Source organism: Anser anser (genome assembly GCF_964211835.1).
Source record: "Anser anser genome assembly, chromosome: 4".
NCBI classification, from domain to species: domain Eukaryota; kingdom Metazoa; phylum Chordata; class Aves; order Anseriformes; family Anatidae; genus Anser; species Anser anser.
Window position 1 is genome coordinate 50,803,117 of NC_139724.1, and position 26,419 is coordinate 50,829,535.

General features: G+C 41.2%; 1 protein-coding gene across 1 annotated transcript in view; it reads left to right on the plus strand.

Annotated features, from left to right (window-relative positions):
- The window catches only part of SCFD2 (sec1 family domain containing 2), a 195,428-nt gene that overhangs the window by 2,270 nt on the left and 166,739 nt on the right, over window positions 1-26,419 (plus strand). The window contains exon 2 of the mRNA XM_083835404.1: window positions 3,886-4,054. Coding sequence (XP_083691530.1) covers window positions 3,886-4,054 — 169 coding nt within the window. The remainder of the gene's footprint in view (window positions 1-3,885; window positions 4,055-26,419) is intronic.

The window sequence follows — 26,419 nt, forward strand, 5'->3', positions numbered from 1 at the left end:
ACCTTCAGCAGCAGCACTTCAGTCTTCCCCAGGTACCTTTACGTGTATCGGTCAGAATCACAGGAGCTTTTCCCCACAGCCATACAAAGCTGCGTGCTCGGGTTTAACTTGCTGGATCACCGCCCTTGCTACCAGCCAAGCAGCAGCTTTCCATCACACCTCGAGCTGGCTGTAATGCGTTCAGCCTTTTAAGGAGTATAAAGAGCAGAGCTCAGCCCCCATCAGCGAAGTGTAGGTGCAGTTCCTGGGAGCAGCCACGTCGATGAGAGCCGTGATGTGCCTCCATTGCCATACTGCATAATAGCAGGGTGAAGAGTAATATAAGAGTGAAGGCTAACGCAGGCCCGTCTCTTTCTGGTTAAAGCCTGGTTCTGATTAATAGCTCTTGTTGATTACTTTTGTTTCAGACTGTCAGCTTGTACTTGTCAGTGGTATCTTTTCTTTCCTTCTATCTGTCATGTTACTGATTTGGATTGTTTTACTCACGCGCTTCTGATTACGGCATCTTCCCAGTTGATGTGTTGCTGGATTGATGCTACTGTTGTCTTAAACGAAACAAAAAACATGTTTTATGTTTCCTTGCTGCGTAGGGTGAGGCCTTGAAAGCATAAATACTGAGGTCTGTGAAGTACAGTAGTCCCCCTTTTATGAAGGAGGTGGTTGGGGTTTTGACACAGGAGGCAGCAGACGTTAAAACGATTATGGTTAGTTGAGGTTGTAGGCTTCAGCTGTGAGGACTGATGGCAGCTGAAAATATTGAAGTGCTGTAAAAGTGGCACTGTGGGTCAGCGTGCAGACTCTGCTGTGATGTGGTTTGTAAAGATTCTGTTATTGTGAAGCAGGCCCACAACTTTTCATAACAGGTTTTCAATGCTTCAGATGTTAAATGTGTTGCGGTAGCTCCACGGAGATAAGCAAACTACTGGAGTGAGTTTTGCATATTGAAAGACAACTGCAGGTGCCTGGTCAGTGCAGGGGACTTGAGAAGTATGTGAGCCTTAAGCAGATGCTTAGGTGTTTCTTGGCTCCCAATTTACTGCTCTTTGTCCATGTTCAGTAGCTGTGAGAGATGGGGAACCTGTTGTATATTCATGGCAGCACTGTAATGCTGCTGCGCTTGCCTGTGGGCTCCTACCGTGGGGCTATGAGTGGTATTCTGTCGTGTGTCCCTCCAGGATTCAGTAGTGGGATAAGTAAATGAGTACTTTGATGTTCCTCTGTCTGTACAAAGGAGAGTGTAGTTCTCTGTTTTGCTGAGGCAGGAGGATGCTCTAGTTTGCCTTGAATGCCTGCACAGTGGTTCCCAGGAACATGCAGGCTCTTTTCCAGCACTGTTGAACTAAGCTTAAGCAAATGCTGGATTAAAAAAAACGACAAAACGTTGCAAAGCTTTGTGACTTCCAGTGTCCAGCTTCTTTCAAGGGAATAGATGTAAACATTTCCGCTTTCTGATATTTTAAACCCTGTTCTCACTGAGATGATGCACTGCCCAAGAAAGTTGCATCATAGGAACTTCCCACTGAAGTTCTTCAGTGTAAAGTCTTCCTAGTGGTCATCTTGCTTGGGAAAGCATCAGATGAGTGTGCAGCATTGAAACAGCACAAAAACCGAGATGGTTTTGTCCTTGCGTTTTTCCAAAATCACCAGTCCTAAACTAATCTTCAGTGGGGTAGTTAAAGCAGCAGGTTTTCGGAGGGCTTGATAATAGGGACAAGAAATGCTTTGCATACTGTTTTGGTTCACACTGATGCATATTTAAACTTTGATCGAAGGAAAAGCCCCTGGCTTCTAATGAGCCACAGAAATCAGCTGCGTTAGTTATTGGCTAGCGAGCAGCACCTCTGTAGGAGAACTCCTTGTGTTTGGCGACTGACTTCCAAGGCTTCCTGCAGCCCAAGATCTCATGTTGGTCCTGTGACATAAAAGAGAGGCAATTGCACTTTGAATATGCTTCTTTTTTTCCTCTACCAGACAGTAGAGCCAGCAGGAGACCCGAAGAATTTGAGTATAAATGGTGTGTTACAGGGCTGCTGGTGGGCTTAGGAAGATATTTTGTGTGCGCTTTGGGGGGTTTTGAGTTCACGATACAGTTGGTTGACTTTGACAATTGTGCCAGCTGCAGCTCGCATCAAAGGTGACTTGTTTCAGTTTGTCACTCTGGTGAGAAGACAAAGTAAAATTAGAAAAGCTTGCTCTGTCAGATTTCCTGTATCCTCAGGGCTTGGGTGTTAGCCAGGCACGTGGACTTCTGGTGCATTGGTCAGATAACCTCTCCTTGCCACTTTTAACACCTGATATGTGTGCGGGTTGGCAGCATTAAAGCTGCCAGCTGCCTCGAGCCCTGGTGGTCATAAGAAGCTGCTGAGCACCCTCCTGACTGTCCTCGCAGTGATGGGGAGGGAGGACAGGAACCACTTCCACTGAACGTGGGTTTACTTGGATTTGAGGTGTCGCTAGCTTCGTTCGGTGTCTTGTCTCCATTTCTTTGGGGGGTGAAGGTTTAAAGGATTGCCATCTGCTTTCCATGCCTGTATGTTTGCGGGTGCTGGTAAGTGCAGCGTGGCTGACAAGGGGCTGACCTCGTAAGAGGAACCTGGGGGTTTTGGAGAGCAGATGGCTCCGCGAGCTGCGAAGACGACCCGGCTCATCTCATCTGCAGTTCAGTGGTCTGAGTCTGCCTGGGGATGGTAGAAAGGAAAGTTGCTGTCGTTCTGATTGACTACAACAGTCTCTGGTGAAACGAACTGGTAATTCATCCAGCTGAGCGGCCAGGTGTCCCCATTCCACTAGCAGCGCATGCTGGACACATGTGCCTTCCTTGCCTTCCGCAGCTGGAGGCACTGCCAGCGTGCAGCTTGAGTTTACTTCTCTTCCCTTTTCATCCTTGCTTTTGGAAATGATCAGAAGTGAGAATGGTTAGGGTGCCTCATCGGCAGAAGACCATAGCCTAAAAATCTTTTTACTGCCCCTCAAAGGTGGGTTCAGAAGTCTCTGTTACTTCTCTGGGTAAAGCCAGAACAATACTGAGCTCAACACTGGTGTCCAGCCTGGTCTGATGGTAGCAGGTGGGCCATAGCTAAGCTTGCAGAATACAAATACCTTGGACTTCTTCCTGACTTAAAGGCGATGAAGTTCCTATTTCCCTTCTCCAACTCTTTCATCCACAGCATGCATCATGTTTTTCTTGGGCTTGGCTCACAGGCTTAACATTTTTCAAGTTGCTTGTAGTGCCTGTGTTTAGAGTTGGTGAGTAGAAGGAACAGCGTGTGTATTCAGGTGAATCGAAGAAACATGCCAACCTCCTTTCTTTTAGTCATCTCATGTTGGTTTCACCTGTGCTGCCCTCAGTCTGTATAGGAGAGAGGGCCTTGATGGTAGCATGTTGTTGGTGATTTGTTTATGTTATGCCTGCCTATCTGTGTAGCTATGTATGCAACTTGCACGCAGCCCTTTTAAGCACAGCCGTATTAGTTTAGGTAGAAAAGTGTAGTTTGCGTGTGTGCGTGTATATTTAATTCTTTTGTTTGCCAGCTTCTTCAGTAACCATTGCAAATCTCATTTTAAAATTTTCTTATGCAGAGTAAAGCATTTTGCATATATAAGTGCAAAAGCAGTGACGATCTAATAGCTGTAAGGCTAAATATAATTTATGCCTTCTCAATCAATCTTTTGGAAATGTTATCAATACTTCAAACTTCAGCCATTCCAGAAATCAATTTTATTAGGAAAATAACTTTGAAAAGCTAAATATGGCCTTGATATTATGACTACTGCTGTCCTTCTCCCCAAAACATGTGGTTATTATTTTGTTCTCAGTTCCTTGTGTTTTTGTTTTTCCCTTCTATTTACGTACCTGACCTTTTTGGGGGCTTTTTCCCTTCCCAGGAGCAGTTGGTCATCACGGCGACAGTCTTGCAGAGAAGATACTTTCTGTGCTTCCCAAGCTTCCTGGCCACAAGACGGATGTGATGGTTAATATGGTGGAACTTACCGCGCTGCAGACTCCAGACGAAGCTTGCAGTATAATAGCACCTGGCTGCTTAGCACAACCAAAGTAAACATTCTTCTTTCTTTCTTTCCTTTTTTTTTTTAAGATGTTGATTTTTTTTTTAATGGGGAAAATAAAGGGAACAGAACAAGTCTTTTCTTTTAAACAAAACAAACAACAAATTTACAGCAGCAACCCATCTGGTCCTAATTCTGCTGGAATATAATCAGCATGTATGTGTGCATTAAGTGAGTGGGCCATGTAAGACTTTCAAATGTGGGAGCTTCTCAGGACCTTTTTAGATTTCAGTTGTTTAAATTGCTGTGATTATTGTAATAACCCCAGAAATTCTTCCTTGTGACGTTTCTTTTTCTGCCTAAGTAACAGGTCATACAAGCAGGTAGATCTTTAGTGTGGTTGCCTTCTCCCATAAGCATCTTTGTAATTATAAAGTGAGCTGCTTGCTGAACTCATTAGAATACCTGTTAAGGTTTCATCCCTGTTTTCAAACAAAGTACCCATGGAGAAAGAATTAGGCACAAACTGAGGTATACAGATAGCTATATGAGGGCCTGTTTTTTACTTAAACAAGGACAACCTAAAAGCAGTGACTTTGAAGAATTGGTCTTTGCTATATGTAGTTTGTAGCTAAGACTTTGCTTGTAATGTGCATCAGGTTTGATGTTTCACTCTCTAACTTCAGTTGTCCAAATTGAAACTGTCCTGCAGCTTCTGTTACTATGCATAAACCAGGAAATACAGCAGGTGCTGGTTTTGTTGCATAAGAACAATCTTGCTCAGCAGTGCTCCAGAAATTCATGCAGTGCAAAGGAGATTAAAAGTTATTTTGCTATAATATTCTCTCCATGTAGTAGAACAGTAGTTCTTTTGGTTTTGTTTTTCAAAATGGGTGGTCTAAAGTAGTGCCAGTTCTTCTGTTTCAACTTCTTTTGGTTCTTCACACCTGGACTCTACTAGGTCCCCCACTCCCCCATGACCACCCCCAAAAATACCAAAAGCAACACATTTAGAGAGGACTTTTCACTTTCTGACATGTGGTATTTATTTTCTTGCCGCCTCTGGATCCTTTGTCATCTTTCATCTCCCTGGACTGTAACTGGGTCCGGTTTCTAAGTTTCACATTCCATAACTGTCTTCCTCGGGAGCTGAAGAGGAAACATTTCCTCATATAGGTGGACTCAAGTGTAAGTTTCTGCTGAGGTGACTAACTTTAATAAAATTTGTTCTGGTTTTCTTTTTGTTGGCTGCTTTCCAGCTGATCTCTGAAGTTGAAGTGAGATGTCCTTAAGATCTGTCTACACAGCAGAAATAAAATGGTTGTCGTCTGTGGTAGACATGCTGAGATAGCTGTTGTTTGTGCTAACTGATTAGCTACCAGAAATAAAGATGATTTCTGGCAGTGTGGACTAGGAAAAAAAAAAAAGAGATATTTATTGCCCTAAGGCTGTTGCCCTGCACCACCATTCCGTTATTCCTAACATTATCTACATTGAACTAGTGCTCGTACGCCTTCCCATGCTTAAATTATGACTTCAGTCTTCTCTGTAGTCACGTTGTTGTATCAGCCTGCAGAGTTTTATTTTGTTCTAAGGTGGCTAATAATATGTGCTAAGGTTTATTTACCTATTTGCTAGCTGGCAAATGATGCCTCTGTTGAAAGTACAGTTAGACTTAACATCTACTGCAAAATGTGCTATGGACACAGGTGGTTAAAGAACAAAGGAATTGATTACAAGTCGCCCACCTGCAACTCTACAAGTGAGGCAAAGTTGAATGGTAGCAACTGATACTTGGTTCCAAGGCGGTAGTGTCATTGCCACAGCAGTCTCTAACAGCTTCTCCCAGGTAAATCATCGTATAAAATCTGTTATGCTGGAAATATTTAAGAACGTGTTAGACAAATATTGATTTAAGTAGGATTGATCTTGTCTTGAAGCAGGGCGAAGGGACTGGGTGACCTTTTAAAATCTCTCCTGTGATTATTGTTTGCAACTGAAGTGTTGCGTGCCTGAGAATAGTCTCCAAAACAGAACGTGGCTTTGTACTGCTCAAAGCTGTCTCACTCACTTTTTTCTGACTATGTAGTGAGTAGGAGTAGTTTCCAATTTAAAACAGGCATTTACAAATCAGCTTAAGCCAGTTGCTGTAGAGTACTTGAAACAGCATCCGAATGGGTAGCTGAAGGTTGGAGCTTTCATTCTCTTTACCAAGAACTGCATCCTAGTGTTGGATTATAAACTTCAGCATTAATCATCTTTGCTAGCGTGGAATAGGTGAAGTTCTTCTGAAGTACTGAAATGGATTTAAAATTCCCACCACTAGGTTCCTATGTCAATTCCATAAGAAATTCCATAGGATGCTCTCAGTTCTCCTTCAGCACAGTTGTTGCTGTTGGTAGCAGGCTGGGAAGCATTTCTTGTAATTGGAAACTTCAGTCTTGATTTATATCTGTAAATGACGCACGGCAAGGAGCGTTCCCCTGCTTGTAAATTTTCTGTTTACTCTGGTGAGTGAAAGTGAGAGCACCTTTCCTACCGACAGCACTAGCAACGTGGGCTGCACCCAGGTGGAATGCAGGGGGGCTCTTTTACGTGAAACTTTGTGATCGTACTGGCCCCATATTGTGGCATTTCACAGACTCGCATATTCAGAATATTTTTCAAATGTTTTCATTATTTTCTTTCAAGTTAATATTTGAGCATGTTGTGGTGGGGAGAGAAAGAGGTCTGCTCCCTCCGCACAGCTTGCTATATTTAACTTTTCTTGTGGAATGCCTCTCCAGCAGAAACATCTGGGCTCAGTTACAGAGTTAGCAAACAGAATTAATGAATAATTTATGGCTGGTGTGGTGAAATAAAGCAGGGTTCTTTTCTCAAATCTAAGGAAATAATGGGCTTCTTTAAAGATTTAGATGAAAATGTAAATGCCATATGCTGCTGAAGTTATAGTACTTTGAAGGTGTTCTCTTTGTGAGGAAAAGAATTTCTTTCCTTCTAGACCTAGATTACTTAATTTTATTAGTCTTAGCCTTAAAAATCTTGTGGAGTAATTGTTTGCCCTACTGTAGTCACTGATAGATTGTCACTCCATTGTGAACATTTGTTTAAAGTTGTGCAGTTTGAGAATTGTTAAAATATTTTATTCATTTTTATATACAGATCATAGAATCATTAAAGTTGGAAAAAACCTCCAAGATCATCTGTTCCAGTCATCCCCCTACCACCAACGTTACCCACTAAACCATGTCCATAAGCACCACGTGTATATATATATATATGTAAAGAGTGAAACCATTTATAGACATAAAACTGAAGACCTCCACTCTTGTTCGGAACTGTTGGTTTCTGATTTAAAAATGGTAGCGTTCCTGTCCTTTCAAACAGCTGAGGCATAATGGAAGTAGAAATTGCAGTGAAAGCTTAATGGCAGAGGTAGAGTAAAAAAAATTACACAGATTGCAGCTCTCTTGCTGGTCTTGGCGTTTTGAGAACCCATACAGTGTTTTTGGAGGCATTTTTTTTTTCTAACAACGTTAGCTGAACTTCTGACTTGAAGCATGCATACAGCAGCTTCTAAAAATCATCTGCTTGGATGCACATCAAGCTCTCTGTGTTTGAATACCACTTTGTCCATTTTATAACACCTTAGTACACCTATCTTACATTTTTAGGATCGATACTTTATCAATGGATATTTATCAAATATCAGTGGAAGCATCCTGCTGCCAGTAGTGCTTTTATTGCGGTGGAGGCCTGCACCGTCCTGTTTTCCCCATCTCTCACGCCGGGAGCTGAGGTGCTTGGACACTCCGTGGTTCCCTGAAGCAGCAAGTAAGGGTTCACATTCCTGCATCCTGGCCACAGGTCTGTGGGATGTGAGAACAAGAAGTGAAGTTACTTGGTACTGAATTGTGGGCAACTAAGTACGCCTGGTCTCTTTTTAATATACTTTTTTATTACCCAGGAACGCTTTTGATGTGCTCTCATATTCTGCTGAATAAACCAAGTACTGAATTTGTTTATGCATGTTTCAAGGACCTGCTGAGTAGAGACTTCTTGCCTGCTTTTCCACTTTAGTTTCCTTTTCTCCAGGAGTTCGTAAGCTTCTCAGAATTCAGTGTGGTATTAAAATCTCATAAAAAGACCACTTTTTAAAATTACAATATATAGGTACTTAGTGCAATATGCAATTATTGCAGAGAAGGAACCACTGGGCTCTTAAAACAAGCGTTTTTTCCATGGAAATACAAAACTGTAACCTAACATGTTTCATGTTGGGGCTGCTATGCCTAAAGCAATTTGATGGGCAGTACAGTTGAGGTGCCTAGGCACTTTTGACAAAGCAGGTGGAGCTGCTTAATCATTTGAATTTGTACTGGGGGGAAAATAACAAGTTCAGAATGAGATGATCTTGTTGATGGGTGTGATTCAGAAAATATCATTCCGTACGCCAGATGTTTGAAACAGCACTTGCTAAATCTTTCTTTGGGTCTCTGAACGAGAGGTGCAAGGAGAGGTGTGCTGAGGGGGAAGGAAGTCAGTTAGAAATTAGAACATTAATGTGAGACTTTGAAATTTTATTACTGGGTCTCAATCAATGGAAGTTGAAAGCACATACTCCTGATCCTCCTCACTTTTGAGGTGTAGCACTCCTATTTTGGACCAACTTTAATTTACAAGTAAAAGTTACAAGTTAGAGCACAAGCAGAGAAAAAAAAACCTGCTCTAACTTTGTCTTTACACTTCTGCCTGATGCGATGCTGCCGTGCTCTCCTGGTACCATGGGACTCAGGAGACTGAGCACAGAGGAGCAGCAGGAGGTCAGGGGACTTGTCCCAGGTCTGCTGTCTACTCGCTGTGTGATCTTGGTCAGATCGCTTCTTTTCTTTCTACCTCTGTATTCTCTTTTAGTCCTTGTCCAAGAATTTTATTTTTAAACTGGTAAAAACAGAATTTCTTCTGATACAAGTTTGCAAAGCATGTGGCAGGCAACCTGAGGTGGCAGATGGGGTTCTGGTCTTTGGGAGGGTACAAAGAATGGTGCAAATGATTGCTTGGGGAATTAAGGTGTCAGGAGGAGCAAAGGCAAGACCTCAATTTCTCCTCTCTTTGCTGCTGTGCTCTTCCCATTCATACCTGCAGCGTACTGAGGGGAGAGGACTGCTCCCAGTTCCGGCCACCCTTGCTCTCCTTTTCCCTGAGCTGGTGACCGAGCTGGTTCTAATGACCTGTAAAACACACAGTATTCACTGAATAATTTTTTCTTGTGTGGCAAAGAAAAGAGCAGTAAGAATTAAAATTGGAAAGAAGATAAAGCCTCCTTTTAGTAGTTTTTTAAATGGGTTATTCTGTTCTTTTATTTTTGTTGTTTTCACGTGGGACCAAGCATCTAAAGGATATGTAACAAAGAGAGCAATGTTTTTCTCAACACTGAATTAATTATACACTAAGCTTTTTGGGGGATGGTTCTTAGATCTTTGTAGTGTTTTGAATCTTAAAGTATTTCTTTCTTTCTTGTCAGCTGTAGATATTAATTTGGGAAAAAAAATGTTTTCATGCATAAGTTTATAAAAGCTTATAATAAGGTAGTTTGGACAGCGTTCTTCTTGAATGAGCTTAGAGTTTATGGCATAAATTAGAGTAGATTTCCTTTCTGGAATGTTAATATTAAAGAGGAAAAGTTAATGCTGCAGTAAGAAAATCCAGACGACATGAGAATTGCTTCGCATTCATTGAGACCCCTGCGGAGGAGGAAGGATAAGCCAAAACAACGGATGGCAAAGCTCTTTGAAGCAGGGAGAGGGAGAGCTGGATGCTGTAAGCTGCTGCTCGATCTTCCCCGGTAGGTTGGTAGGGGTTTGGCAGCGGGGTGCTGCTGGAGCCCCCGTGGGACCCCCACCCGTCCCTGCTCCCGGGGCTCTCCTCCAGCCCGTCTGCTGCCGGACACTTCCCCCTGCCGGGGGCTCCGCGCTGCTGTCTGCGCCCACGGAGCTCTGCTCTGCAGGATGGATCTGAGGTTCAGCTTCTCAAAAAAAAAAGGGCCTCCGAACCAGCCAACCAAAACAACAGCCAGCAATCCACCCCGGGTGCAGCCTCTCCCGAGCTAAGTTTCTGACCACGGTGAGCAGCGCTGTTAGGGGGAAAAGGAGGTCTTAATTGCAGGATTTATGAAAAACAGATACTGCCTCAAGCAGTTAAGGAGAAAAAAATAAAACTTTTTCCTTGACCGGTGACAGGAGAAATGACAGCCCAGCCCTGTGCTTTCCTGCTGCGCCCCTGAGGTCCATTTCCAGGGAGACGAACTGGCTTTATAAGTTTTTTCTGTTAATGCCTTTTGCCTTTTTAGTAATCCGTCCATGAGATGCTTCTCCAAATGGTGGATTGGGAAGCAGGAATGCCCAAAATATAGCACCCGCCCCCACCACCGCATTCCTGTACTGGCAGTCTTCCTGCTGACCATTTTATTTTACTCATATGGGCTCAGCACACCCCTGAACCAAGTACTGTTCAAAGCTTCCCTATTGTTTGAAATTTCTCAAGGCATCTTGTTGGGAATAAAAGCCCTGGCTGCTTCAGCTTCTGGGCTTTGTCAGTCAAGACAGGCATTCCAGGAGGTGCTTTCTGCTCAGTTTCAAACCAGTCTGAATCAAATGAACATAATTGACTGTTGCCACAGGATAAGATGAACAAGCTGATAAGATTTATTGTATCTTACAATAAATGTGTATATTTGCCCAGATCCTTTCAACACAGAACCTCCTTGAAATGGAAAAAAAAAAAAAAAAAAGGGAAGGGTAAGGGGGGGGTGCAAAGGATGGAAAATTTGAGGAGGAGGTCAAGATCTCTGTTTTGCCTGGGCTGTGTAACGTGCGGCGTTGCCTGAAGACCACACTGCTGTTCTGCTAAGCCTCGGTTGCTGCAGTAGCTAGTTTGTTGAAGTAACCAGTGGAGGAATCATAGGAAGATTCTTTATATCCAGGCAAGATCCTGCCTAATAGGTGCCACGTTTTTTAATTGCCTGTTATGACAGGCCTCTGGAGCCTTAAAAGTTATCTTCTAGATAAGAGGAAGCTTGAAGCTTATTTTTCCTTCAGATAAAGAATGATTTGGGCTGACAAGCTCTCAGCATCAGCTGGGCAGTTCTTCCTTATCTGTGCCTCTGAGCACACAAAAAGGGGTTTTGTGGGGGGCTGGCAAGCTGAACTGCTTGATTTTTAGTTACTTTTGCTTTAAGGACCTTTAACTTCATTGTATGTCTGAGCAACCTAGGCTTAGTAATGTAAATTTTCAACCAGAATTCCCTCTTTTTTTTTTTTTTCTTTTTTTTTTCCCCCGGGCCCTGTAACACTTGCATAGCCGTACTCAGAGAGAGTGCAAGGATCAAGGGGCTTGAGATGTGTTTACCTGTACAATCTGCTCATTGAAAAGAGCAAAATTGAGAATTTTGTGCTTAATTTTTCAAAGACACGTTCTTCTAGAGAAGGATTCCCCTAATGTAATCTCAATATAATATGTATTTATTTGAATAGTGTAAATCCCATCTTTCATTTTTCCTTTACCCATGGAAAAACACAATAGCTTTGAGTAATCCAGATGTTGTCCAACATCAACAGCTCTCTGAGTACTCTCATCTTCAGCTGGTTAGCACAACAAGGTAGTAAATGTCTGTAAGGAGATTGTGTGAGTGCAACCATTAGACTGGCTTATTTGCTGACTGTTTCCTCGTTAGCATTGCTCTCTGTTCTGCAGTTACATTCCTTGCAAGATGTAAAGGAGGAAAAAGCTCTTCTAAAAAGAGTAACCCCCGATGCCTGCAGTCAGAACAGAAGGGATGGAATTTTATGTTGCTTGAGAGTAGTGTTTTTTGGCAGCCTGCAGCAGTTCTTTTAAAACCAGCATCCCTCCCTTGTTACCTGAATGCCAGTGACTTTTGTTTGTGAGTTTTGCGAGTTTCTTATTCCCCTGTGTAGGTCTGCAAACTGCTTTCTCGTGGTGTCGCCACAATGCGTTTTCCTCCAGATGTATTTGCAGCTCAATAGCAGCAGGAAGACTGTCTGTTAAGTCGACTTTATGAATCTCCAAAGCGGGCTCCAATCTTTCTTGTTTTATAGTACGAAACAGTAACTGTGTCTTTGGCTGACATTGTGAGATTTTTCTAAGACCAGCTCTCACTCTTCTCGGCCAGCTGCCTTCACGTTTGCCTCCTGAATGACCTCAACAGCGAGGTTTTAAAATGCAGTGATATGCATTGGCCTTTTTTACATACTGCGGAATTACTCGTTTGCTGTTCAGCCATAGTGCCAGAACAGAGAATGACTGAGTGACCCGGAGGGGTATTTTAGTCCATCATTGTCATGCTGTAAAGTAAACCCACTGTATTTTACAAAGGGGAAGAATGCGATGAAATAGACTGATGAGAGGAACAAATGAAAACTTCTCATGCTGATGAGGAACCAATGCTGGCAGCAGGTTTGGTTGCAAGTTTTGAGTATATGGTTGAGATTCTTTCAGGATTCCAAACTTAACATGAAACAGGAACCAAAGCTTATGCAGGCTAAAATTTATGTGAAGCGAACTATTTACGTGGCAGAGCTTAAAGATGCTTTTAGTCTAGAAAGGAGATAGTCTGAGCACAAAGAAGTACTTACTTGATTTTGTGCAAGTAAATGCTTATAAAACTATTGATTTTTTCATAACTGATCCAAAAATCTAGCCCCCTGTACTGCTGCTCAGTGCAGTTACTTGAGGTGCTTTCCTTTTGTAGCCTCCCCATAGTTTTGTGTTCCTGAATTCTAGCAGACCATTAGATTATTTCTTTGCCCCTGCTTTTCATTTCGCTTTTTCCAGTTCATTTGTTTCTTCTCTGAGATCATTCTGTCCCAAAGGAACGTGTACTTTATGAGGAACTTAGGCAATCTGAAATGCTTAGCACTTCGGGCAGTGTTGCAGTCAAATCAGTTTCTGCCTGTGTTTTCCAGCCAACCCCCATGGTTTTGCATCCCTTTTGCCAGGTGCCTGCCTTAATCCCATCTTTAAAAAAAGTCATTATTTCCAAAGAAGACCTTTTCCAGGTGTCCTCTGAAAAACATACAAAATCATTTTTCTGGGAAATTGCTTTTTATGCATGCAAAATTTGGATAGGAAGTTAAGACTTATCTAACTTCTGGAAGAGAGCTGCCTTCTCGCCTCATTGCAAAGGTGTGCTCTCGACCTTTTCAAGGCTAGGAGAGGATTTCTTGTTTATTAAGGTTTGCTACTATCCTTTGGCTAGGGGTTTTCTGTTTCGTTTGTCTGTCTGTCCACTGTGAAGAAGGAATGCTTGTAGGTACCTGCTGTTGCACCGGTGTCCCGGATCTTGCTGCTGTTGGAGTAAATTAGCGTTCCAGCAGTCTCACATCTTTAGTTTGCAATTCACAGTGTGGAGCTCCAGTACACACCTCTCTCTGTGCATCTTGTTTTCCTGAAGTGTAGCATCTGAGGTGGGATTTTGCTGCTTTTTAGCTGCTCATAGTTTCAGAAGCAGTAGTGAAAATTGACAAACCTAGCCAGTTTTTATTCCCTGATTAACAGTAGTAGTCATTCTGCAGACTTTGAAAGATTGTGCTACACTGACTGACACCTAATTTCCATAGGTGGTGAATGTTTTCTAAAATGATCATGAGCTAGGAAGGATTTCTGTTCACTGTGGGAGATGAAAGCTTTATGATCTTATCCAAATCTCTCCGTGGCCATACTTATTTAAATAAGCAACCAGAGAAAGAAATTCATTTTGAGCCATTTTCAGTAACTGGAAACATCCACAGAACACACACTGAATGTGTATGCTTCACGTGGTTGTTTGAGCTACAGTTACCCTGTAGAAAAGGAAAGTAACCTTGACAAAAAAAAAAAAAGCTACGGTCTTATTAATGGCACAGGAATATGCCATAGCTTCAAATGCTCCTTGCACGGGTTGGAAAATACTATTAGTTATATGTTTGGTTTTGATTGAGAGGGAAGAACATGGGGCGGTGTGGAATTAGACAGCACCCAACATACTTATCCAAGCCCTTTTTAGGAAGAGGATGCAGCATGGATATTGAATGACTACAAAAAGCCACTTGAAAATCCAGAGATTTTGGATTAGGACAAAATTCTGCTCTCCTTACTCATTCTGTGGTAGGCAGAAGTGTATCAGGGAGGGGGGGTGAGAAGATAGCCAGAACACTGGGTGAATATGCGCAGAGTAGACAGAAGTCCTTATCTCGTTCCCTGTGACAGACCAGCCAGAGTATGGAAGTGGTTAGAAAAAAGAAAGCCGAAGGCTGGAGCTTTGTTCTTTCTGACTAGCCGTCAGTTTAGTTTTTGAAGACTGGAGTTGGCCATATTAGGTTTGCGTGAGATCTGAAGAAGCTAGCTAGGGCTGTAGGTTTGCATAGAAACTATGACAAATATGCTACTTTGAAGTAAAAGAGAGGAATAAAGAAGACGACTAGGGCCAGGCCCTCATTTAATCTAAATTTACTTCACCAGCATAGCTAGCATAGAATCTGGCCCTGCATGTTTAAGTAACACGTCTTTAAAATATAAGGTCTGTTTCCGATTAGTTTTTTACTATTTATTTTGGGTCTCTAAGTCTCTATTGGAATACTTGTTCTCAACTCATAAAGAGAGTATCTTTGAATGTTTTAACAACTCTGTGTCATGATTTCGTAAGAAATGGTTTTTGTGGTAACCGAGTCACTTATAGAAAAAGGATTGTCTTGCCTGCTGTTATGAAGACATTCTTGTACATTAAACCCTCGAAATGGCATTGAAGCTTGCAGCCTAATGAGTTCTTAGTCAAGAGGTTGCTTATGTAACTCTAGGTTTTTTGGCCAGCAAATGAAGGAGGGAAGGAGGTCAAAGGAGACTACCAAGAAGCGGCTTTGCAAATTAAAAACATTGAGGAGAGGGAATTCCTGGCATTCCATGGTATCTGGGTTTATTTTCTTACATTGCTCTAATAAGAAAAACACACTTCAGGTATGTTCTTGGTAAATGTTTTCACTTGTATCATCTATCTCTGCTGCAAAAAGTAACCCAAAATGTATTGGCTTTACATGCCTCAAGGACATCCATTGGATAACTAACCAGTGCATCTGTAAAAGTAGACTTGGCACTCTCATGCAATCCCTGGATGTAGATTCAATTGTCAGCACCTCATTACTAACTGTTCTTTCATTGGAATCATTTTTATTAAAATAACCTTATGCAATAGCTTTAAAACACAGAACAGAATGCTCTAAAGTAACCTATTATGTTACATGTAGTATTCCCAAGTAATGCATATGTTGTAAGGATCAGACTTTATTTTTAGCATAATTCATTTTCTTTGTCCAAAAACTAAATTAAAATCCCTGACAAGTAACTCTTTAATATACACATTTTAAAGAGTTGCTTGGCAAGAGTTTTGATATACCTTGTATTGTACAAAATCCTACTCAGAAGCTTTCAATTAACTTGATTCATACAGTAACTCGGTCTGGCATTCTGCATAAGCTGTCCTGCAGCTTGTAGGAATGAAACATTTTACAGAACCAGTTCACTGGAATAAAAAGAAGCCAGCTGAAACTCAGACAGGACTGATGGTTGTGAACATTAGGAAGTTTTAAGAAACCGTATGCACATTTTTCCTTCGTCCCTCTGCAGAGCCTGGCCACTGCTAGAGGAGCAAGAATGCATTTTAGGGTAATACTGGAACTGTTAAGGTCTGCATTATTATATAGTGACCAAGATGGCTGTGGCATATCTGGGAAGCCTTTGAACATCAAGCTTATTTTAGTGTGCCAACAGCTCTGCAACAGAACGGTGTTGTGCAGGTGCCCCCACAACCATCCTTCCTCAGCTAGCAAAGGATTCCTCCTTAAGGTTCCTTAGGGTTATTTTAACTCAAGGTAGAAAGTGGAGAGACAGTGGAGGTGGGCCTTTAAAAATCACTACATGATTCTTTTGTCTTCTGTCCCTTTCTTTAGATCTTATTCTTTCATTGGCCACCCCAACCTTTTCTGTTGCTGCTGCGGCCGATGAGCAGTTTAAACCTGGTAGCTCTTTCTTCACTGGGAAAAGTCCTGCTGCCTGTGGTTCTGCCTGGTGGAGCTGGAAATCAGCTCCCTTGCTGCTCTGCTTTGGCAGCTTTCAAGGTTTAATTTGCAAGGCTCAGTGAGGGAAACCCTCTGGGTGCTATCACAGCCCTCTGCCTTCTTCAGCGTCTGTGACTCTGTGATTCTTTGGCTCTTTCTGAAAGCATTGCATAAAATGGCAGCTTCCTTCTTGGGATAGGTACATCAGAGCAACTCTAGCTTCTCTTTACCTTGTGAGGTACTGTATATCCATGTCTGACTCATTGAAAAACAGCGTGGGGCAGGTCACAGTAAGCAATTATCCTTCCAGGAGAAAGAATTTCACTTTTCAGTGCTTGCTAGTGGTGATTCTTTTGTTTATCTCGAAGGAAGCAAACTGGTTTCAGCGTTCATCTTGGCGGTCAGTTGCTTTGTGGGCAGTCCTCCCATTGCTGTAGCGTGCTTGCTTGTTTGGACCAGCCTCTCTGTAGGTGTTGCTCTAGGGTCTAAAGATCAGTTGCTGCTTCTGTTTATGAATGGTGGTGGACAGGCAGAGTAACCCATTTCGTTATTCTACCTGGTGATGACTTCACCAGCTATCTCTACGCAGCTTGTCCTTCTGGATGAGCCTCTTTGAGAAATCTTCCAAGAATATGTGACTGGCTGGGAAGGAAAGGAGGCATTATTCATAGACTTGGTCCCGTGCTGAATCAAAGCTGAGGAGCTTAGTCCAGAGTACGTGGTAAGAAGTGAGAACACTGCCAACTGTTTGGAACTGGAACATATCTTCGCAAATCCAAGTGCGATGCATAGCCATCCAGTAGTTGCTTAAGAGCTGCTTTAGCACTACTTGAATAACAGGAAAACTTTTAGGGTGGCTAAAGGCTTTGTGCCCTGTCATAAATGCCCTTCTGCATAGGTGGCTGGTCGTAAGCTGTTGTGGAAGGGAGAGAATCCTACCCACTGGTTAATGGATTAAAAATGTTAACAGTATATATTACGTGTTGTTAAACAACACAGGGAACAGATGGGGTCAGCAGGATAGAGTTAAAAATGGTTTGAAGGGTACTGACCACATCTTAGAGTTAGGACTCTTCGCCTAGTAGATAGTTAGTCTGCTTTTCTCTTTGCACAGAACATGTTCAAAGTCATATCTGTGTGCAAGATAGTGGGATTTAGCATCACAAGGATTAGTAAGACCTAAACATCAGTCGGCCTCTGTCGAAACCAGTTCTACACTCTGGAGATGCATCTCGCTTGCTCATTCTTCCTCTCTCTGAGTAATCTGCCAGCTCCCTCTGCTTAGGGTGGCAGCAGAGTTAAAATGATCAAACCTTGTGTTCGGTAAGTGCGCTCACAGTAGATCAAAAAGAAGACGCCTTAGGAAAGATTAATAGAATCCTGGTTTTATTGGTACACTTGACTTTCAGAAAAGTTTTTGAGATAATGCAGGTTTTGAAAGAGAGGCATTGAAATTCATATGCTTTAAGACAACCAGAAGCACTTGGTTTCAGGATAATAATCATGCAAGATTATAGACTTCAGAAGTTCTTGAAGTTGGTAAGTAACTGTCATAAAAGGGCTTGAGACAAAGACGATGTTCTGTGTCTCGTTGGTGCAGTAGCCAGGCATAGCTTCTGTTTCTGGACTGCTCGCGTGACTAATGCTTCCCTCTCGCTCACGCTTCAGCCTGGTGAGCAGCAGCAGCACTGTATGGGTTCCTTCCTACACCCCTTACCTTTCTGGATGCACCTTAATTTCCTAAGGACTTGCCTCACAGTAGCATGTTTGAGCATTAGCATCATGACAAAACCATACTACTGTTCACACAGTAGTCATATACCAGTGTTAAACAGCCAACCGCTTCTTGAAAGACGTCACTAAGCAGTAGATTTGTAGAGTGTGAATGAAACTGGCTTCCAGAATGTATTTAGGAAGAGCCTGGTCTCTTTTCAGCCATTTCACACTAGTGCTGTTGCTTCTTCCAGTTCAGCAGGAGCAGCTTTACTTGTTCGGAGGAACTCTCTTCCCCACAACACATTTGAGAGCGGATGAAGAAATAATCTTGCAGCAGTATCAGCAACCATCTGAAATTGCAAAGCTAAGTTTGTTCGCTTGTGTGGCTCACAGCATGTGTACACCACAGTGTTATAGTAAATGAAAGTTTTCCAAAGGGAATGGAAGCTTTGGTGTTCTGGTCAGTGAAGGGTTTATTAACCCAAGTCAGGCTCCCAATAGTTCTGTAATTTGCAGACAACAGAATATTATGGATTTAAGCACCAGTTTTTATTCTCATGGGGTGGTTTGGAGAATATGAAGGGTCCTGATCTAACTAGATTCTCCCTGCAACATTAACCTCTGCTGAGTTCATTATACATAAATGATGTACTGCACTTGGATGGCACAGTACCTCTCGGGGACAATATATTTTGCCCCGTTCTGTCGCAAATGGAAATGATTTGGTTTTGTAGCTTTGTTAATGTTGGCATGGGTAGCCTGCAGAAGGATTACTATTTGAGAGGTAAGTTAGTCCAGGAGTTGCAGAGATGTTGCCTGATGTTTGGTCCACAAGCAGACCCCTCTTGATCTTAAAGCCTGTTGTATTTGTAAGGCTCTTCCTTGCTCTCAGTGCTGCTTGTTACAAATTTATATATGTAACATAACTCATCACTGTTGTAGGCTAACAACAACAATCAGTGCGGACTTAGATTTATGTTGCTTGCAGCAGGGTAGTTATATGATATTAAAGTCCGAGGGTATATTTTTATTCCATCTATAGAATATTTTCGGAATTATTTTTCTACTCATTTTGTTGATTATATATAATTTTCTAGAAAGCCGCGGTTAGTAATTTTAAAAGTTGTAAAAGGAATTACTAGCCATTCTGTAAATCCTCTAATTAAGAGTTCTAGCTCAATAGCTATATGGAGCTAAGAAAGAAGAAAAGAAAGTGCAATTTAAGGAAACTACCTTAATGTTTTGCAGCGTATAGTCCGGTTGGATGCTCCATATTATATTGCTTCCTTATGTTTCACCTTTAGTTGACCTTGAAGTTTACAGGTTCAAGTGGATATTAATGATCTTGGGAATAGCTAAAATAAACAGAACATAAAGGTGATGAGAACCCCTAGCTTCCCAAACTATTTGCTGGATTGTGTCATTTTAGTTTTAGCACAGGAAAGTGCTGTATTGTCTGTGTAATTAGATGAACCATTGCAGAAATGCTGTCTAAAGGATTATTGAATGTGACCATATCAGTTCAAATATAGTAGATACTCTTGCGAAAAAAAAAAAAAAAAGCACCGAGTGTTTTCTAGGAAATTTTTCAAGTATCTGTTACGCTTTTTTCATTACAGAACTGTTTTGATACTAAGCAGTATGGACGTTCTACGTTACTAGTCTGCTTAAGTGGGAATTGAATAAGAGGATTAGATGTCACTTAATTTTCTTCTCAGATACTGTATGTGTGTGCGTGTACGCACACATACATGCTGACTTTCGTTCTGGTAAAATACGGCCCACTGATTACTCTTCTGCTGTCTTGAATTATTTTTCTGTTTTGGTTTAATGCACGCTGGTGTCATTGGTTTATACCATTACTCTTTGATACTGTGAGAGGCAATGAGCAGCATTGCTGTACTTTTGTGTAACATCATTCCACGGGCAGCTGCATTGTCTCATCTACGTGGTTATTAGCAAGTAAAGTTGTTCTGTGTCATGGATGCTGAAGTATGTTAAACTTTTTGGCTTTCTGAAGCCAAAAACCTTCTTGTGTGTGTATGTAGATCAACGTGAAACAGGACTGTGGTTAAGATGCTTGTCGTTACAAGTTTACTTGATGCTTGGGTTGAGGAAATGTTTGATAAAACTTAAGACACTGGCTTTGTTGGTGGGTTTGGCAAGTTACAAACCTGCTTCAGATGGTGGTTGACCACAGCCGTCAGACTTGTGTATATCTATTTTATAAGTATATCCATCTGTAAAATAGATATGTGAAGGAGCCAGAAATGTGAGGTTTCTCTCTCTCTTTCCCCTCCACCCTTTTCCTTCAAAAAAGGCAAAACATGGAATACTGTATTACTTTTCACTTCGGGGGAATTTTTTCCTCTTTATAAGTAATTCATGATGTGAACTAAAGCCATGACAACCTTTTAATAATTCTTAAATTTTACTGTAATATAGCTCACTTGTGGGACTAAAAATATGTCAAATTTTAAGAGATTGATTTACTGTCCATTATCTGTAAAGTGGGGGAATTGGAGGGGGGGGATTCAGCCCCTCACAAAGAGCTCTAGGGAAACAGAGCAGCTTATGGGGCAGTTTGGGACTGTGGTGCTGGTTTTAAGAACCTTCTGAATTGTTTGTTTTCAAGTTCTCCCATGCTCCACTGATAACATATTTCTTTCTGGTTTGGAGAATAGTGGTCAAGGTTTTATTGGAACACAATGGTTTATAGGAAACATAGTGGTTTTGCAACTTTTTTTTTTTTATGATGTTTTAAAAGCTGTTTTGAGATGATTCTTTCACAATTCTTGTTTGTCTTGAAATGAGTTTGTAATTTTATGTATTCTTAGCTTTTTTTTATTAAAACTTTTGCTGCTGTGCCTGGAAAATCATGTCCCTTGCTTCACATGCTTCATTGTAAGATGAATCACCGAACGTCATGAGGGCATAATACTAACAAATGCAAATTCTTTGCTATTCCCATTTATCTTAGTTATTGCTCATGTCTGGTGAATCTTCTAAAGGTAGTTAACAGCCTGCTTTATAATCCTGCATCCGAAAACATTTGCAAAACTTAGTTACCTTGAATGCATTTGCAGTATTGCCCTAAAATGTTGGCTTCTGTAGGCATGTCTTTTTTAAGCTAAATTAAATTATTTGGAAATAGTAACTGTTCCCTCTTTTACCGCTGTTTTAGCCAACTTACCCCTATGTGCCCTAGATGACATACTGTTTGTTTTGAGCCATACCTTTCTGATAGTAACCTTGCATGTTCTGCGTGTTGCGTCGAGCCAGCCTGGTGAGAAACCAGCAATGAAAGAAAATTTGGGATGTGCTTCTCGAAGATGCTCAGCTGTGTGCCTGGAAAGCCGCCTCCCAGGGCAGGGTTTGCTGGGTGCTGGCTGCCTGCTGGCCAGGGTGTGAGATGAAGTGGGTTACCTGCTTCCCCATTGCTGAGCATGCTTTCTTGGGGTGTATACTTGCATATAGAACAAGATGCAGTGAACTGACCAGTAAACTCTTAAAAGATATGTATTTACTAATAAAGCCTTATACTTGTTAGTATAAATGCGTATTTCAGGTAGTCCAGAGAAAAATATATTGTAAAAGTTTGTGGCCAATCGTCGTTTTTGCTCACGTGCTTTAGCTTTGGTGGCTTGCAAGCTGATTTGCAACAACTTGAGTATTACCTCAAAGCTGCCTTTAAAATGCATGTCAACTTCTGATTAATCTGTTTGCTGGTTTAAAATAAGTGTTTTTAAATAAATTGGTGGCAAAAGACTGTTAAAAATCTAGCCTATTTTTAATGATTGTTTGCTGTATCTTTAGACTTTTTTCGTAAAGACTTACGTTGCTCATGTCATGCAGAAAAATAATCTAATTATATAATTAGATGATCAAGTTTGCTAAGGTTTAATAGACAATAGTCATAAAGGACTGTGTTCCTTGTAAGAATGCTCTAATGGTACAGAAGCATTTATAGATTAAGGAATACTCCTAGTTTGGACGTAATACGTACCAAAGTATATCATGTAGGCAAGACTTCTAGTTCTCTTTTTGAGGAGGTTCAATAGTTTGCAGAAACGACAGTATAGAAAACTATCTTATGTAGTCCATCTGATTGTAGAACAATTTATTTTGTGCTTAAAAAGCTTGTGAATCACTGAAATATCACCTGAACTTTGTGTAATAGACTTTAATTGACATTAATTTCTCATAGCTTCTTCCATCAGTTAGCAGAATAATTGGTTAGAAACCCCCAAAGCAAGCTGCTATTTGAATTTGAAAGAATTGCAGAATATTGTAGTCCTGGGTTATTTGTAGATGTTGTTAGTGGAAAAGCCAGTCTCTGCACGTTTCCTGTGTTTTTGTTTTCAAATCTAAATCAGTTATTCCATTTGCATCATAAATATTTATACATAGAGGCCATTCCTCCTCTTTGCCACAACTGCTGTACTGTGGAAGAGCAGAAAGAAGAAATGCTAAAATCTTCAAAAGTCCCATGTGAAACTGATGCAGCAGCAAGTCTGCTTATCCTGACTCAGTTATTCCTGCAAATGAAATTTATGACACTTCTCTCACACAGTGTAAATAATGTGGGCATGCTTAATTATTTAAAAATATTTTCATAGATTGAAAGAGTGTGAAGTTTTAACTTAAGCCACCTATTTTTATATGCAAAATGTTTTTTCAGCAAACTTGCTTTAAGCCTCCCACTAATGTGCTGCTTTGAGAAGCTTTTCCAGTTTTTTATTTTATTAATTCCCACCGTATTTCATCAGCATATGATGAAATTCAGATAAGAGTTTTGATCTAATTTTTCTGATTGATATTGCCTTCAAATAGGTTGTTCTCCACTGGAGCGGAGTATACTAGTGCATAGAGTTAGTAATACAAAATTTTCAATCTATAATTACATAATGTTCTGCCTTTTGAAAACGCTGTTTTAAAGAGAAGTCTTCTCTCACTGTGAAAGCCAAAAATGTAGTTTTGTCTACTGAGTATATACGAGATTTGCTGTCAGTTCTTTGAAATCCATGGCCAAAATTAGTTTGGATGAACCATGTACTGGCTTGCTTTGGACAACACAGAATCACTGTGTAGATCCTCTCAGTTTAATCAGCAAAGAATGAGCTAATGCAGATCATCTTGGTTGTCTGTCTCATGGATGCTAATGCTAGAAAAGTGCCATATGGAAATGTAGGAACAGCTAGAGCCAGTTTTCTTTAAGTGTAAAAAATGGTCTTCAAACAGTACTGCTATGTAAATGTTTGCAGTTCTTTGGGCGAAGGACATTACATAGAAGTGAATTTGTGCTCAGAACATCCAAGGTGCGGTGCAATGCTCAAACTAGTTTTGAAGCATGAATGCTCTTGCATGTTTCTCCTCCTTGCATGTTCTGCAGTCTGATGAGCCTCAGCTAAGAGGTCCTTCCCAGATGTTCTGCTGAATCTTCTCCCCTTGCCTTCACCCCGTAGTACAGGAGTGAGGAACCCCAGGCCTGCAGGTGCACCTGCAACCTTTCCACTTTTTGCCATATATCTTGATATCAATCTGGAGTAAGTCTGCCAAGGCTGCTTAAAAGCCTGCTATGCTTTTAGACTTTTCCTGTCTATCCATCCCATCTGCTGGAGTGAGCTGCATGAAGTTGCTCACTCACTCGGGTCTTTACTTCTACAGCTATACATAAAAGACTTTTATCTGAAAGTTCCTCTTAAAAGGCTTGGTGTCACTTCTTCAGTTAAGCAAACTGACCTCCTTTAGTGAGCTGACGTTGGCTTAAAACACCTATAGCAATTTTTTTTGTGTGATCCTGTTTTAAAATATTTGTCACCTGAGGTTTATTATTTTTATCCCTGGGCCTCCTGATTTTTTGTTTTGATCAAAACAAATGCTGTTGGATCTCTCTGACAGATTCTTACCGGTTTTGTTTTGTTTTGTAATGTGATTATTACTTTAAAATTGTTGTTTGCAGTGTAGAAAAAAAGGTAGCTTCAAATAAAACCTTATTCATTGTTGAAGCAGAAAAGTTGGTGTTTTATTAGCACTCCCCATGACCTTTAGTGAATCAATTGTTTTAATCAATCAAATTATGCTTGCATTAGTTAATTAGTTAACTTGATCTTGATGTGACACAGTCTTCCTTGAGTATATGCAGAAAGGAGGGAGAGGAACGACGGGTCTGTATAAACACCACATGCAAAGGCTGAAGCTATCAGCCTGCCATTAGCCCTTTATCTAAGAGGCTCTTGGCATATAAATCAAACAATAACTTCTCCGTTTTGAGTCCGTGCCAAAGAACACATTCACAGTTGAGTCTAGAGCAGATTACACCCACCAAGTGGCTTGAGGGCTTGGAGTGAAACTGGGAAATAACCTTTAAATTATTCAAGAACACATTTATGCTCTTTAATGTTGGCTAGCAGACTTTTTTTTTTAGTACCATTTGCAAGTTCTAATCATAAAAACAGTGTACAGAGGGCAGTTTAACAAACATTTAAGTGAGGATTTGAGAATAATGTTTTAAGCCGAATGGCTGTGAAGAGATTGACTTTAACAGCAATTTTGTGTGTTTTGCCATGTCGCAACGTAATTACTAATCTGTGGTGAGAGTGGTAATATCCAGCGATCCTTTTGCAGTTTTCTGCAGGCACAATACCAAGATTACATTAGCTTTCCTTTTATCGTACTGTCTAAGGTTATGGCAGATTGGAAAAGAGCTGAAGTTCCCACAGTCTGAGCTGCTGAGCACATTTGCCAACCGTGCAAAACGTTCGGTGGCAGAATTACCGTCTGCTGTTTAGAGCCGTTTTGAAACTTCAAAAACTTGTCATCTTTCTTCGAAATAAGAAGTATGGATCCCCTCTGGCATGATAAACCCAGGATGTGCAATTTACCTCAAAGCAAACAAGCAAACAAAACATTGTGTGTTTTTTGCGTTATTCTTAGAAGAAGGCATCGCTGCATGTTCCATTGAACACACGTTACTTAGAAAATGGAGTGCATCTACTCTAGATTTGCAGAACTACAGACTTAACTCCTGAAAATACTGACAGTTGTTTCTATACAGAAAATTGTAGGTAAGTTATTTTAGAGCTACTTTATCCCTTCCAAAACCGAACGAAGAGCTGCTGCTTCCCCCGCAGCCAGCTGTGTCAGGTCAGCATCCCGCAGCCCCGCAGCATCCTCCCGCAGCGCAGCGGCTGCTCGGGGCCGGTGTTTTCGAAGGGGGAGGCCTCCATGCCTGGAGCAGGGCACAACCGAAGATGTGGCCGTGTCTCCTTCCCTTGTCCTGTTGGCTTGTGTGCCCAGGAATGTGTAGCACGTCCGGCGTGGCCTTGGCGCAGCTTGCACCCTTTCCGAAACAGCAGGGGAACTGGAGGAGAGATGATGTCCCCCGATGCATGGCCCCTCGCTCCAGGCTCCTGCCAAATTGTTGCGTCTTATCGCAGTCTTGTGCTTCTCTTCAGTTTATCCACATTCAGATGACATATTGCCAGCAATTGGGTTCTCCATTGTGGCAGCTGTCTTCCAGCAACCACGGTGGTGTTTGCATTAAGTGTGGGTGCTGCATCTCCTTAAATCGAATGTGAGTTACTGCAAAGGATATGTTGGCAGCATGCTTGCTTGGTTTTGGGCAGCTTTGTGGTCTTAATGAAGCTCTAATTTAATCTTTACTGACTTTTTTTTCCCTCCTCACTTCCCCTTGTGAAAAAGCTGTAAAGCTGTATAGACATACAGGGAAAGTTTTGCTGATACAGTAACCGCAGAATCTCTCTCATGGTGAGAGTATCACAGTTTTCCTTGTGACTTTTTTAAAAAACGTAGAAATACAAACATGACCAGTTTGTTAAGCTGAAATGTTTGCATTTGCAGCTGGTTAATTTTTGAAGCCCACTCAGTGTTGTTTTACCTCATATACTCAAAGCGTGTGTCAGCAAGTTGCTTTTTGATATCCTGTTGCCTTTGCCAGGTGCAGAAATAACCGCATTCGCTAATTCTCCCTTCCTTAACATCTTGCTCATATGACATCCTCCACACCTTAGTACTTGCTGTTTCTGCTGTAGGCTGTGCTTTCACCTGACCCCAACCTTTTTAAGAACAAACAAACAAAAAAACAACCCACAACTAACCAACCAACAGAAAGTCTGTACAAAGTCATCTTTGTCTTTCTTGATTTCAGCTTCAGAGGATCTGGTAAGGAAATTGGATGTAGATACTGCCTTCTCGGTTTGGCTTTTAAAAAGGTTGAAGAAAAGAATCTTGACCTGTTTTTCAGTATGTCCATGGACACTGCAAAGCTTGCATGTAACTGAAAGAAATTTTTTTATGCCAGTGTTTAAAAGGAGGAAAGAGGATGACTTGAATTTGTCCTGCTAGGGAAATCAGTCCAGGCAAAAATCAAGTAAAAGATAATGTAGGTGTCAATTTATTCTATCCTTCTTGACTCAAAATTAGATTGTATTAAAATAATTTGCAGTAGTTTGCCAGAGACTACAGATGTGGCTAATGATTTCAGTGATTCTAGTATGCTGCTTGTACATGGGTGTTTGACTTTTAGTCTTCATTTGGTTAAATATAAATGCTGATTGAAGAAATGTATCACA